We start from the raw sequence: 15,354 nt of genomic DNA on the forward strand, positions 1-15,354 counted from the left end.
AAGTTAAGCGAAAAAAACCTTCTTGACCGTATTTCCGCATGCAGTTCTCTACTTAAATGTAATGAAAATGTTCGTTTTTAAAACAAATTGTGATGGGTGATGAAAAGTGGATACTGTACAATAATGTGGAATGGAAGATATTGTGGGGCAAGCGAAATGAACCCACCAGTCACACCAAAGGCCGGTCTTCATCCAAAGAAGGTGATGTTGTGTATATGGTGGGATTGGAAGGGAGTCCTCTATTATGAGCTCCTTCTGGAAAACCAAACGATTAATTCCAACAAGTACTGCTCCCAATTAGACCAACTGAAAGCAGCACTCGACAAAAAGCATCTAGAATTAGTCAAAAGAAAAGGCATAATCGGGGCTTCCCTGGTGGCGCAGTGGTTGAGAGTCCGCCTGCCGATGCAGGGGATACGGGTTCGTGCCCTGGTCCGGGAGGATCCCGCGTGCCGCGGAGCGGCTGAGCCCGTGAGCTGTGGCCGCTGAGCCTGCGAGTCCGGAGCCTGCGCTCCGCAGCGGGAGAGGCCACGGCAGTGATAGGCCTGCGTACCGCAAAAACAAAAAAACAAACAAACAAACAAACAAAAGGCATAATCTTCCAACAGGATAATGCAAGACCATATGTTTCTTTGACGACCAGGCAAAAACTGGTACAGCTTGGCTGAGAAGTTCTGATTCATCTGCCGTATTCACCAGACATTGCACCTTCAGATTTCCATTTATTTAGGTCTTTATAAAATTCTCTTAATGGAAAAAATTTCAATTCTCTGTAAGACTGTAAAAGGCACCTAGAACAGTTCTTTGCTCAAAAAGATAAAAAGTTTTGGGAAGATGGAATCATGAAGTTGCCTGAAAAATGGCAGAAGGTAGTGGAACAAAAGGGTGAATTCATTGTTCAATAAAGTTCTTGGTGAAAATGAAAAACGTGTCTTTTATTTTTACTTAAAAACCGAAAGGACTTTTTGGCCAACCCAATACATCTTTAAAATTGAGTGATGTTTGGAAGAACAGCTGCACTCCTCTCACCTGGTGGCACTGACAGCATTCAGCCAAACACCCACAGGACACTCCACATTCTATCACCACCCGTACCCAGGATCCTGAGGGTTTGGTTCTCCTGATCAGCCTCACGGCAGCCACTCTTCCTAGTGTTTATCTGGTGGCTGCTTACCATGTTTCATTCAGCAAAAAGAGTATTCCTATATTCCACAGTGCCTGATATTCTATCAGCAGAGACTCATCCTTTTTGTTTAAGGTTATTCTCTGTTGAAATATGTAGACTTTTGGGAGAAGTAGCAGATTGTGCTTTAACAATCATTTATACTGTAGTGTGATTGAATTCATCAGTAGAAACTCAATAATTATACATTTTCTTTCCTCCCTGAAATGAAGAGATGTAGAGGAAAGAGGGAAGCAGAAAGTGTTTGTGGTGAAGAACTGCATACAACCTAATCATCCTCCTATAGCCCAACCTATTTTTCACGCTGTCAATTTCCAGCTAGACAATCCATCAAAGCGTCCAGAAATGAGTCAAAGCGTCCAGAAATAAATCTCGTAAGGAAGAGATTTAGACTGTCAGCACAACCCTCGAGGCACCCCAGACTTCAAGAGAAATTCCCAAAGTTCAAACCTAGAAACAGGGTCAATACCTAGGAAGAACAAAGGAACCAAATACCTGATTATAATTTAACCACTTAGGTCACATGTCAGACAAGGGAACAAGTCAGGTTCATGGGCAAAAACCTCTGGATATTACAAATGGAAACAAATAATTAGCTACATGGAACACAGAGAGCATGGCTTGGAAGATTTCTGAAAAATGTACACATGTGTTGCGGCAAAGCTGAGTTAGGAAATTTCTTAACCAAATTAAAACTAAAACCACTGAGAAAAAGAATATTTATGATACGCAATGGTTCTTTCATTAGAAGAGAAACACTTACAGCCTCTAATTGGGGTAAAGGAAGAGGAGAAACAACAGTAAGAACTAAGCAAAGGCCTTAGTCTATGTCCATTATTTGTCCTCCATGAAAAAAGTTAGCCAAAGACATGAGTTTTCTCCCTGAGAACGCACTTGGGCATGGGTGCAGGTATAGCGGCAAATGCACATAAGTATACACACACGTGCGCACGCACACACACACAAAGGGAGTGCGGCAGGCTACCTCTTCCATAAGAACTTTGGTTGCAGAAAGATGAGGACCCAGGTATGTGCCAGGCTGACAAATATCATGAAGGAGAATCCAGAGCACCCTCTCTCTCTGACCCTCAGGGAATCTTCTCTGAATTAAAAGCTGCAAAGGTCACTGACCTCATCACCTCAGGTTCCACAAGCAACTGAGGAGGGTTTAGCCAAGACTGTCAGCCAAGTCAACTGGAAGTCATTAAGGGTTTCAGGGACAAAATGGACTAAATAAATCTTTAAAAAATCATGTACTACCAAATGTGAAAGGTACACCACAAATAAGATGAGTTGAGCTGCAAACTTAGATTTGAGAATTGGTCTAAATCCAATGTCATGCTCACACTTTAAAGACAGAATCTCTGAGTTCAGAATTGTCAATAGCTATTAACTATTGTCAATAGTTATGGTTGTTTGCTCTGGTCCCTAAAAGGAGGAAAATTATAATTATACCACAATGGCTTACTCAATCCTACACCTAAAATACAAGGGCCCAATTAATCAGTCACCTCACACTTATTTTAAAGTTCCAGTCAATACAAATATAGGGTAACTCTACCCACTACTCTGTTTTCTGTGGTATTTAAAAAGAAACAGAATTAGAACTCTAAAAAGTGTAAAAGGTAATGCTTTAGGAGCTTCTAAGAATACTACCTCTACAAAAATACTACCTCTTTTCTGCCTCAAAACCAGTGAGATTATGCAATGAAATTTAAAAAATCATTCCTTATTATCACTGAGAAAATCTGCTTAGAGGCCCTTGAGTTCAGGGGGCATGTCACTCAGATAGTATAACCAGTGTGCAAAAATCCTAAGGAACATATTTGCCATGAGAAATCATCAGTATTAATACTTACACAACCTCCAGCAAGGACTTCTGCTAAAAGTGGAATGGAGCCATCTCTCCTTGTAAATTTGTCCCGGACAAAATCATTGACCTAATTAGAAAGACAACATCCGTTAACCAGAATTCCCAATCATTACCTTTAGTGGTACATTACTGGTTTTCCCAAATCAGCAAAATATTTGTCTCATATAAAATTTAAAATTAGCAAATGACTACAAATAAGTTTAAAATTTTACAAGTGCCTTGATAGTGTGCTAGTCTTACCAGCATCAGTTTTCATTTTTGGCTTAATGATAATCTAAACAAATGACATAAATTCAATGAGAAAGAAACTTACAGTCAGTTTAATGGCCTTTTCTGGAGCAACCCCTATAAGTTGTGGTATCAGACCTAGGTAAACAGAGAGAATTGTTAGCGGTATAGATGTACTAAACATGAATACACAAGCCCAACAAGGTGGTTTTCCCCATATTATTTACCCATCAAACATTTTAGGGTTTTTATTAAAATGGGAAAAGTGGCTTATCCTAAAAACTATGCATATGTATATAATAATTATTCATGTCAAAACAGTTATACTTCTTGAGGCTATAAATCCTTTTCTTAAGCATGCCTCCTTTAAAGCCTGGTTATCTACCACCTCCCAAAAAGTATGAGGAAGGAATGGAACCCATGGATCTTGTCTACTCCCAGAACACTGCCAATAGCAATGAAACCAGATTACCCCCCTTTACAACCAACAACGTACTAACATACACAGACGCTTTAGAGAAGCCAATGTTGTATGCTTGGAAAAGCTCTGCAAAGTGTCCTGTTAAGTAGACCCAGATTTTGCCACAAATGATGCTACCTGCGTAATAGCATACAGTGGCTTGGCTATTACAGAAAACCAACTCCCATCATTTTCTCTTTACAGAAACCCAGAATTCAGTACTCATTTATTTAAAAGAAAGCCAAAACTGCAAAGAAAAATGCAGTTTTAAGTAACATTTAATGGGTACCTTCTACAAGCAAAAACAGCCCATTGTTAGCCTATTTGCTAATATATGTCAAACTTAAGACATTTCAAAAGAATTCTCCTAAAACAAAGGAAATCATTATTCTTAGAAAGTTAAATTTTCCAGGCTGGCTGCAAAAGAAAAAATATATAAACAATTCAACATCTGTAGCTATTCATAGGGCTCAACTTTCTAAAGCACACAGATTATCCAAATCGTTAAAATACATTTTTTGCATACATCTTTTAAAGATGCTAACAATAAACATACTATATCCTTTAAATCACCCAGCCAAGGGGAAGTTATGTATGTGTTTGCATGCTCACTGCTGATCTTAAGCCTACTTTGAGGATACTGCTGAGTGATTTTCTACAAGTTGAGAGCCAGCAAGTAATCGTACATACAGCCTACTGTCAGTCAAACTGAATTATCAGTGACAAACACAAATCTGCACACACCTTTAATGGGTAACAAACTGATTTAAAAGAATAAATCAGCAGATGGCAGTCTTAACTTTCTAACTCTCATGATTATCAGGCCCTATTACTTTTAATCTGACTCCCATACAACCGTGTCAGCATGTGTGTTTGTTTTACTACTTGCCTCAATAAGGCTCACGGAATTTTAATAAAGTACTGATTTATGTCATTTTATCATTGTTGCCTACAAAGAAATTTAGGCTAATCTGTCAACAATTCTGTCAATCATCTGACAAAATAATGGACCACTTCTAAGCAATATATGACAATCTCAACAATCACAGTGTTCAGATACTGGACTCCTACAATCTCTCACTTAAAGGACTGATTTTATCAGCTCACATTCTGAATCAAGCTAATGATCCCTCCATACCCTCCACCCCCAACTTCCTATATTGGACCCATTTAATTAACATGACATCTCTCCCAAATGAAATCTTCTGTAAGCATCCATCCATTGAGAAGGCTAAACTGTGCGGTGTATATCTAAGTTCCTTCTCTTTTAAAGTATACCAAGGAGGAAGAAAGATTGGAGATGTCAAAGAAGAAAACCACCATAGCGCCACTTAACCCTCAGATTCCCTATTAAATAAAATCTAGATATGCAGTGTTTAATATACATATTAAAACAAGCACTCACATGCACAGATCTGCATTCTAACAATGCACACCTCTTCCCATGGAGTAAATGTCGTACAGCTAGAATTCAGATGGGCTAGAGTTCTGCATATCTGAATAAAATTCATCACATTCTTTCTCAGGAGCAGGGTATTGAGCCTAGTTTGATTCCAGAACAACTCTCTTCTCTTGTTCTATACACAATGCCAAAAATGAATATCCTCATGACCCTCTCCTTCAAGTATAAGTATATTAGAACTACATTTTCACTTGAGTATCTGCACATAATGCCAATCAGATGTGTTTTTCCTCCTGGCCATGAGCATAAAGCTTTGCTCAGGCCCAGTTTTTCTTTCCGAGGAAGAGGTTCTAAGCCAAACAGTTCAGCAGAGCTCAGAATGAGCTCAGGATTAATGGGACTGTGTGTGCAAAAAAACAAGTACAGTAAATTACATAAATGCCCTGGAATTGAGCATGTAGAAAGTTTTTCAAAGAATTCCAAGTGGCGCCCAAAGGGATTAAAAAATTAATCTCCCTCCCAAAGGAAACCCTAAATTCTAACGTGAAAACATGTACATGAAAGTCTCCCTCTCCTAAGAGAACAAGTTCCTACAAAGCCGATGGGGGTGGGGAGAATTCTGCGTGGGGCTTGCTGCCTCTGATGCCGATAGCAGTGTGCTCAGCTTAGAGTTGGTGGTAACATTCCCTGCAAAAGAAAATCTCTCTGCTTCCACTCAGTGCCTCTGAACTACAGGGAGAAAAGGAGCAAGAAGGAGACTTGGAGCAAAAAGGTTTTCTTTTCTTTCTTGCTTTTTTTTTTTTTTTTTTTTTTTTTAACCTTCAGATGACTCACTGGAAAAGACTTACGAATGGTCTCCTTGGAAGAGACAAAAACGTGCAATATTTCTTTCAGTTGAAACAAACAGATAGAGTGTAAACTCACCTTCAAGTGGCAGCCTGGTTTCTATTTCACAGAGGAGAGATATATATCTCCTCTCTAATTCTTTGAGAAAAGAAGCTATTTCTTAGCTGTCATCCTCGTATTCCACCTGCAGACATGTGCCTTAGTTTGTAAGAGCATGGTGACCACCACAGACCCATGCCGGGGAAAATGCAGGCTTTAGATTGCAGGAAGAAGAAATAAAGACCTTGGCTGCAGACTAATATTGCTAGTTACCAGCAAGAATGTAAAAAGGGAAATGAGCAAGGAGGAAATAAAAAGAGAGAAACAGCCCTAGTCTGACTGAGAACGCTGCGCACTGATTTTCACAATCAGTAAGTCTGAAACCTGCTGCTGGTGAGATAAACTCACTAACTTCAGCAGCCGAGATCTGCTTGCTCACCCCGGTAGAGTCCAAAGAAGCCCTCATAACGCAAGACTTTCTTAAAACAGTCAAAGCTGTTTTTGTACATCAGCTCCCCGACAACAGAGCCGGTGCCACGCTGATTCTGCATGCGGGTCTTCACCAGGTCTATAGGGTACACCGCGGTGGCTCCCACAGCTACAAACGAAACAATTGTTAGGCTTAAAAGAGAGCACAATTAAACGGAGAATCTCTAAGGAAAACAAATCTCAAATCAAAGGACTAGAAAACAGAACACAGTATATATCCTCGCAAAAGAGATTTTATGTAATTTTCCCGTCTTCCATACACAGCTGAAGGATCACAGGCTAGCAACCACTGGGATCCATAAATACAGCTGCTTCAGAGAACAACTGTAATGGATTTTCAAGTCATCACCAACATTAGATAATCAACACTCAATTTCCTTTAACAACATTAAACTCTTATATATAACATATTTCTTTATATTTTCCATTAAATGCCTACATATTATACCAGTTACCTCTTAAAATAACTATATATCTACACATAGGTGGCTGCAATTTTAAAATTTAGTTTACTACAGAATTTTGGTAAATTAACCTTAGTTACAACTATAATATTGGAACCAAATCTCAACATGACCCTCCCCCTACTTACAGCATTCGGTTTATAAAAAAAAAAAAAGCCCAGGCTTTAGAATTTCTCAGGGACTGAAAAATTTATAACATGAATTAGAGTATTATATTTTTCAACTGTTGAAAACCAAAACATGCTTTGCAACTTCTAAAACTGAGATTGAAAAGAAAAAATAATAGTTTCATCAGTTTAGACTTCTTTTCAAAAATCATAAGTATTTTAATCACACTACTAGGTTCTTCTCAATAAAGCAACTTCAGATTTTATACATTTTCTATGGAGAGATTTAAGCAAAAAAAGCCTCTCAAATTTTGCCCAGGAGCAGGGAAGAGAGGTTCATTTTAACAAATAACCTTCAAGTCTAGATATTCTTCAGCCAGTAAAAGATGAGGAAGGGGGGGAAAACAAGGAGAAAAGCAAAAGCGAATCACTTTGAGAGGTTGTTTTATTTCATAAGGTTCTGGATTTGTACCCCAAATCTTGATCTCTTACCTGCCCTCACTCCTAACACCAGAAACAGTCTTATTCTCCATTTCTTCGTACTGGCTTTAACCAGTATAATTAAGGGGAGTGCAGCACGCATCCAAGACTTTCACATGATTACAGAGGTTTTGTCTTGAAGACAGACTGGAGCCAGAGGGGCCATGGCCGTGCTATGACAAGTCCTCCGATCATAGGTAAAAATAAAGAATACTTCAGAAAGCCCTGCAGTCGTGACCCTTGGGAACAATGAACTGAACCTTTGCTGATCTGTCCCGGTCTAGTGAGATAATATTACATGAACGCAAGCTTGAAACAGCACATAGACATGTCACTCACCTCCAGCAACTGAGCCCAGAGTGAATCTGTAAGCAGACTCGGCAATCTGGAGCCAGACAGGCCTGCCTAAACCGTGAGATTGCTGTGGGGAACAAGAAAACATGTAAAAAATTTTGGAAAAGCATACGGCGAATGAAAAAAGCTATAATTTGGCTGTGTTAAGATTTTGAAATAGATACTTCTATTATTAGCATTTAAAAACCATATCTGGCCAAACAGACACAGTAGCTTTCCCCCCCCATTTGCACGAGCCTATTAATGCCTCATTTATCTGCTACTACTGTGGAATACACTATCATTCTACAGAAGTGAATCTTTCAGTAAGTAAATATTTCAGGTTTAAAATCATTTCCCCCTTCTTTAACCAACTTAAAATTTTAAAATCTTTCTAAAACGTATAAAAACTATCGCGATTCCTAAATCAGATCATACTGATCACAATTTTCCACCTCTAATGACTGAAGGTCAAACATATTCATACGTCCATCAATTTCTGCATCGAGATCTAACGCAGCTGTTTGTGCTATCTTCCCATGCTTGACAACTATTACTTCTTTTACCAACAGGCTCCTAGTTTGATTTTGCCGCTTCTCATCTATCAGGGCTAGAGAAATCACATAACTAGAATTGTTAGGATTATATGTAAAGCAAGGTCAAGGACTTCTCTTTTGGGCTAAAGTGAAAAACTTTAATAGCTGCTATTTCAAGGGTTCAGAGCCTTTGCCCCTTTATTTGTGGCTTTGAAGCTCAACCACTGAGGTTATCAATAGATAAGTATAGTATTTCTCACCTATGCTACCAAGCATTTGCTCTCCTAGACCTATGTATTCCTCAACTCTGCCTACGCAAAGAAAACACCTGAGGGACCTTAAAATATATATCCCTGAGGCCTGGGGTTTATAAATTTTTAAAAGGCTTCAAATCATTCTGCTGTGTAGTTGAGAACCACTGTCCTAGCCACATTTGTAGTTCTAACATAAAATCTATGTTGAAAATAGAGCAAATGGGAAAAACCTATTGTGGTTCAGAATGTTATTTCATTGGTATCCCACAGCATAAAGGACTTGAAATAATTTGTCTATATTAGTGTGTCAGTCTTGTTCTTTAATATTTTCATTATGAAAATAACAGTTATGTGTATAAACAGTCTGAAATGAAGGAAATACTGCTTTATCGTAAGAAAACTTGAAAAATAGCGACTTGAATGAGCTTTCAAAACACAGCATAATAAAAATGTTTAGATACTCACTAGAATAATTTAGAATAATTTAATGGAGAGGGACTCCATGCCTAAAATCTAAAGAAAAAAGTAAGCTAGTCTACTCTCATTTGCTTTCATTTGTACAATCTCTTCAAAGTTCAATTAAGGAAGCTAAATATGGCAAAACCAGATATTTATAAACAATTTGGGAAGCAGCCTATAGAAAGGTTTTATCTGTCTTCTTGTTTTGTAAATTTTGCACCACAGTAAGCATCATTTCTGTTTGAACAAAAGCATCTGATATCTAAATATTTAATGTTTGATTGTGATCTCTGTAGGCAGAGATCTTTAAAAGCTCATTATGCTTGTCATAGTGTTGTGGTTCAATATATTCTACAGTGAAGGAAAATAAGTAATGTTTGATGAAAAGTCAATAAGAAACCCTTGGAAAATCTGGCAATTAGTCAAACACCATTACTTCAAACAAAATCACTACATATTTTATAAATGTCAACTGTCCCAATATACCAACTTTATTATAATGAAATTAGGTGAAAGCATACATCTATTACATCCAAAACTGAATTTAATACATGGAAGAAACCATCATAAAAAAGGCGAAAAACTGCACAAAGACATAATCATGATTTTGTAGGGAATACATTTTTTCCTAGCAAGTTAGCCCAAGCAACTGCATGGCCATCCATTACATTTGATTTACATGCTGTAACAAAAGTGAGCAATTAACAATTTAATTTTGATATTTTATTTGAAATTTAATAAGGGAAAGAGTAGAATATTTTAACAAAACCTTGAGTATAGGCCTAATTTTGACTCATTCACAGAACAGCAAAAAATATGCCATCCAAAAAGATATTTTTTGTTCCATTTATTACTATGATAATAATACTAACTTTAGAGTGTTTAGAGATTTGTTGTCCCCCAAAAGGTGAAAGTACTTTACCAAGTACTCAGGACTGTTGCCCTGATGCAGCCCTCAGGGGTCCAGTGTTTTCCAATCTTCTGTAAATAAATTCCCTTGTGAGACCATAGAAGGATGCTTACTGTCAGCAATTTCTACCCACAGTGAGACCACACTGTACTATTTTGCCAGTCAGTCCACTATACATACAAAGGTAAGATGGCCACACTATGGACAGGACAGGTGACTTGCCAAAGGCCTCACTGTGAAATAGGGAATAAGCAGAGCAATGGCCCTTGTCACTCCACTGCCTTCTCCATTATAACTGAACACTCCTGCCAGGCAAAGATTGTAAGCACTTAACTCCAATATATGATTTCATTTATAAATTATATGCATGTTTTACTGTACTAATTATATACATAAAAATCTAATTATATTATTAAATTACATATAATATACATCTAAACATACAAAAATAGAAATTATAAAAGAATGAGATGAAATAAAATGATTTTTAAAATTTTATTTTGCATTTATTAATGCAAAACCCTTCTCGGTATCACTTTAAAATATTATATTAACTGAATATGCTTCAGTTAGTTTTTCAAATATTGACTGAACACAATGAGGGTAATGAGTTAATTCTGATACTCTGTTTCAAAGAATCCAGTTGAAAACAAACGCAATCTGTATCTTTGAGGTAAAGATGATGTTCAACATCACATATTTTAAAGAAATTCAAGTTATGGCATTTTGGCTTAGATTTTAAAATCTTTTATAACCAATGTGGCTGTTATACTACCTATATAGCATATATGTTTTTAACTTCTAAAAATGCACACATAAAACTTTTTTTCCGAAATCGAAGTTTTTCAGTCACAAAACTGGGTGAAAATAAATCCATTCTCATAGATTATGAATTATTTTCAATCATGACTCCTTTCAAACGAATATGTTAAATTTAAAACTCACTAAAAAGAGCTATGGTCCCAAATATGAATCAAGTATTGGGGAGGGGCAAGATAAGGGTATGGGCCATATGGTATCACTGATATGTGGAATCTAAAATACAACACAGGGCCTTCCCTGGTGGTCCAGTGGTTAAGACTCCATGCTTCCACTGCAGGGGGCACAGGTTTGATCCCTGGTCAGGAAAATAAGATTCTGCACACTGTGCAGCACAGCAAAAACAAACAAACAAACAAAAAACCCTGACACAAATGAACATTATCTACAAAACAAAAACAGACTCACAGATATACAGAACAGATTTGTGGTTGCCGGGGGCCAGGGGGTAGGGAGGGGGGACAACTGGGAGTTTAGGATTAGTGGATGTAAACTATTATATATCAGATGGATAGTGTGTGGGATAGTGTGGTCTTTGTGAGCTTCCACCATGGCGTACCAGGGCCAGGACCAGAAGATGCAAAAGGTGATGGTGCAGCCCATCAATCTCATCTTCAGATACTTACAAAATATATCTCGGATTCAGGTGTGGCTTTATGAGCAAGTGAATATGTGGATACAGGGCTGTATCACTGGTTTTGATGAGTATATGAACCTCGTATTAGATGATGCAGAAGAGATTCATTCTAAACCAAAGTCAAGAAAACAACTGGGTCGGATCATGCTAAAAGGAGATAACATTATTCTGCTCCAAAGTGTCTCCAACTAGAAATGATCAATGAAGTGAGAAACTGTTGAGAAGGCAATGCAGTTTGTTTAGGTGTCCTTTGTTAGAAGTGTAATTCTAAAGCATTTATTCATATTGTTTTGCTCACCTTTATGTTATTACCAGATGACAATAAATGCTGTGGGATTGTTTTTATTTTTTAAAAAATGGATAAACAACAAGGTCCTACTATATAGCACAAGGAACTATATTCAATATCCTGTGATAAACCATAATGGAAAAGAATATGAAAAAGAATATACATATGTATAACAGTCAGTTTGCGGTACAGCAGAAATTAAACGCAACGTTGTAAATCAACTACACATCAATGAAATTTTTTTAAAAACTAAAAACAAAAGGAGGGTAGTGATTAAGAGACACAAGCTACTATGTATAAAATAAATAAGCAACAAGGATATATTGTACAGCACAGGGAAATATAGTCATTATTATTATTATTTTGTGTGTGTGTGTGTGTGTGTGTGTGTGTGTGTGGTACGCGGGCCTCTCACTGTTGTGGCCTCTCCCGTCGCGAAGCACAGGCTCCGGACACACAGTCTCAGTGGCCATGACTCACGGGCCCAGCTGCTCCGCAGCATGCAGGATCCCCCCACACCGGGGCACGAACCCGCGTCCCCTGCATCGGCAGGTGGACTCTCAACCACTGCGCCACCAGGGAAGCCCTAGTCATTATTTTATAATAACATTAAATGGAGTATAATCTATAAAAATACTGAATCACTATGTTATATACCTGAAATTAATGTCATATTGTAAATCACCTATATCTCAATTAAAGAAAGAATCAAGTAACCACTAATTCCCTTATTCATACAAAAGCTTTCTCCTGTGTTCAAGCACATATATTTTCTTTATATGCTCTTCCTTTAAAGAATGCTTATAAGCCCTACAAAATCCTATGAAAACTGTAGGATTATACTGTCTTTAATTCTTAGCTAAAAACATATCTAACTATAAATACCCAAATGCCTTTTGAAAATGCCACCTCTGCCCTTATTAAATTGCATTCTGTTTTTTAAAAAACATACAATATACGGTTACTAAGGGGTTTTTTTTTTGGGCTTAGCTATCACTATAACTTATGGTTCACTTATATTCAGGTATGTAAATTAATATAATTAATGCTATGGATTTCATTTCATGAATATTCATAAGTAGAATGCTACTGTAGCTGTCATCTCTATTAATGACTGTGTACTGAATTTTTTAGCATTTAGGCTGAAAGAAAATCTCAGCACTAAGAAGATCACCTACCGTGAGCAAATGGGCCAAAGGAAAAGGCACTCTTTTCCTTAAGGTTATGATTATGATCATGAAGGTGATATTTAACAAGATTAATTAAGTGTTTTTCAAAGCAAAATAAGAGTTGAAAATCTTAAATGATTTTACACCTGCTCCCTAAGCGTATGTGTATGATAGGAAATGAGGAAATGGCTCGAGAGCTCATTGAGAGAGGAGAAAGTTCTTTTTACTTTGTTGTTAAATGTACCTTATCCTATAAATGAGAATTAGATAAGGCAAGATCATGTCAGTTAACAAGTCAAGCACCCTGCCCAAACCAAGCCGCTTCATGGAGTATGCCAACCAAACGATGAGAACTGCCTCTTCCAAATGGCACACTATTGACGGACAGAAGAAAAGGAAGGAAAAGCTGAAGTCTTTTTTTTTTTTTTTTTTTTTGCAGTACACGGGCCTCTCACTGTTGTGGCCTCTCCCGTTGCGGAGCACAGGCTTTGGACGCGCAGGCTCAGCGGCCGTGGCTCACGGGCCCAGCCCCTCCGCGGCATGTGGGATCTTCCCAGACCGGGGCACGAACCCGTGTCCCCTGCATCGGCAGGTGGACTCAAACCACTGCGCCACCAGGGAAGCCCTAATTGTAGTTTTAATGTGTATTTTTTTCTGTTTACTAATGATGCTGAACTAACTTCCCATCCCCTCCCCTCCCCTCCTCTTCCCTTCCCCATTTGGATATCCTCTATCTTTCCCTTTTGTGTAGCCTGTCTTTTCACCCTTTCAGTGATATGTTTTAATGAACAAAGGTTCTTAAATTTAATGAAGTTCAAGTTATTAATCGTTTTCTTTATGACAGGTAATTTGTGCCCTGTTTATGAAATCTTTGCTTATCTCTCGATTATGAATATAATCTCCTATGTTATCTTCTCTAAGCTCTCAAGTTTAGAACATCCCAACTGGAACGTACCTTTGTGTATGGTATGGGGTGGGAATTTTTTTTCTATACGATATACATCAGTCATAATTTTAAAAAAATACAACGTAGAATTTCAGCCAGCACAAAAATTTTTAAAGCAAAACATTTCAGGCAATAAAGAAGAAAATACAAAGATATAATTCTTCCTCACTTCCCATCCCCTTCCACCTAAGGAAAGTGGATGAAGGTGGATGAAGGAGTTGTGTCATGTCTGTATTTGAGCCCAACTTGGATTTTGCTCAGATAGCTTTCTCATATTTAACAACAATAACAACAACTATAATAGCAGTTAACATTTATTGCATGCTTAGTAGGTGTAAGTGCATTATCTCATGTAATTCTCACAATAACCCTATGAGATGGATACTACTGTCTCTTCTTAATAAATGAGGAAACTGAGAAAGGAAAGATGTTACATAATCAGTCCCCGAGTTCTTAACCTCTGCCTCTCTCATAACTTCTATTTCTGAACTCACAGATTCTCCATCATGCACATGTGCTTTCATAACAACTTTCATAGATTGAGATAACAACAAAACATGCCTTCCTTCCTATTTTTTATCTAAGTTTCAAGTAAATTGCTATAGAGGAACACTCTACATACAAAATGTAAATAATCATGTATTCATATTTGGTAGTATAGAAAAAATAAGAGAATCAAAAATGTCTTCTGGAAGTGACATGGAAACAGTTATGGTTAGCACTAATGTAATTCTGTGGCTTAGAGAATTTTAAAAAACAAGTCAGCCACTAAAATTGAAGTCTATATGGCTGCCTTAGAATGCCTCATAAATCTAAAATACGTTAACTGAAAAAACCTGTTTCTAGACTGAAAACTGCTGAAAGTTTATTACTTTGTTTGCTATAATAACTTAGGCATATTTTTATATTATTCTACTTGGGTCCTAGCCTATATTCCTTACATAGCTTTTAATGCTACAAGGAAAAAGGAAGATACATTAAAATTTTTGAAAAAGAAAAAAATCTATTGATTCACATAACTTTTACAGAATGCAAGAACTTAAAGGATTCTTAGAAATATCTGCAGGTACTAATTTTACTAAAGGAGAAAGTGAGGCCCACAGAAACTTGTACCAGAAGCCAAGGACAGTAAAGGTCTGAATTACAATGGATGTAACTAGGGATATTAACTTGAATCCCTCTTAAATAATCTTCATAAACTATTGCTATGAAATTCTAAAAATTATTTATGACTTCTTTGCATTTTATTTTCCCAGGTGGTGTTTTTACCCTAATTTACAGGGAAAAAATAGATTTAAAGTCTTCATTTTATTTCTCTATTCCTAATCCTCAGCAACAAGACTACCCAATCTAGCTGATATGTGAAAGGAAAAATAATACAGTCTCTGACCTTCCTCCTTTGAGACCAATGTAAGAACACCCAGGATCTCT

General features: G+C 37.3%; 2 protein-coding genes across 2 annotated transcripts in view; one reads left to right on the top strand and one right to left on the bottom strand.

The window, feature by feature from the left end:
- Positions 1–15,354, bottom strand: part of SLC25A12 (solute carrier family 25 member 12) — an 89,035-nt gene that overhangs the window by 19,812 nt on the left and 53,869 nt on the right. Inside the window, exons 10-13 of the mRNA XM_007117888.4 lie at positions 7,911–7,992; positions 6,471–6,629; positions 3,370–3,422; positions 3,043–3,123 (exon numbers count right to left, since the gene is read on the bottom strand). Coding sequence (XP_007117950.2) covers positions 3,043–3,123; positions 3,370–3,422; positions 6,471–6,629; positions 7,911–7,992 — 375 coding nt within the window. The remainder of the gene's footprint in view (positions 1–3,042; positions 3,124–3,369; positions 3,423–6,470; positions 6,630–7,910; positions 7,993–15,354) is intronic.
- LOC102989765 (small nuclear ribonucleoprotein E-like) lies at positions 11,044–13,652 on the top strand. The gene has a single exon (XM_055088516.1). It carries the CDS (start codon positions 11,433–11,435, stop codon positions 11,709–11,711), a length of 279 nt encoding a protein of 92 aa, XP_054944491.1. The 5' UTR covers positions 11,044–11,432; the 3' UTR covers positions 11,712–13,652.

This window comes from Physeter macrocephalus, chromosome 2 (genome assembly GCF_002837175.3).
Source record: "Physeter macrocephalus isolate SW-GA chromosome 2, ASM283717v5, whole genome shotgun sequence".
In the NCBI taxonomy this organism is placed as follows: Eukaryota; Metazoa; Chordata; class Mammalia; order Artiodactyla; family Physeteridae; genus Physeter; species Physeter macrocephalus.

Excerpts from the sequence above, each read along its gene's own strand:
- LOC102989765 (XM_055088516.1), top strand. The coding sequence starts at position 11,433 with ATGGCGTACCAGGGCCAGGACCAGAAGATGCAAAAGGTGATGGTGCAG.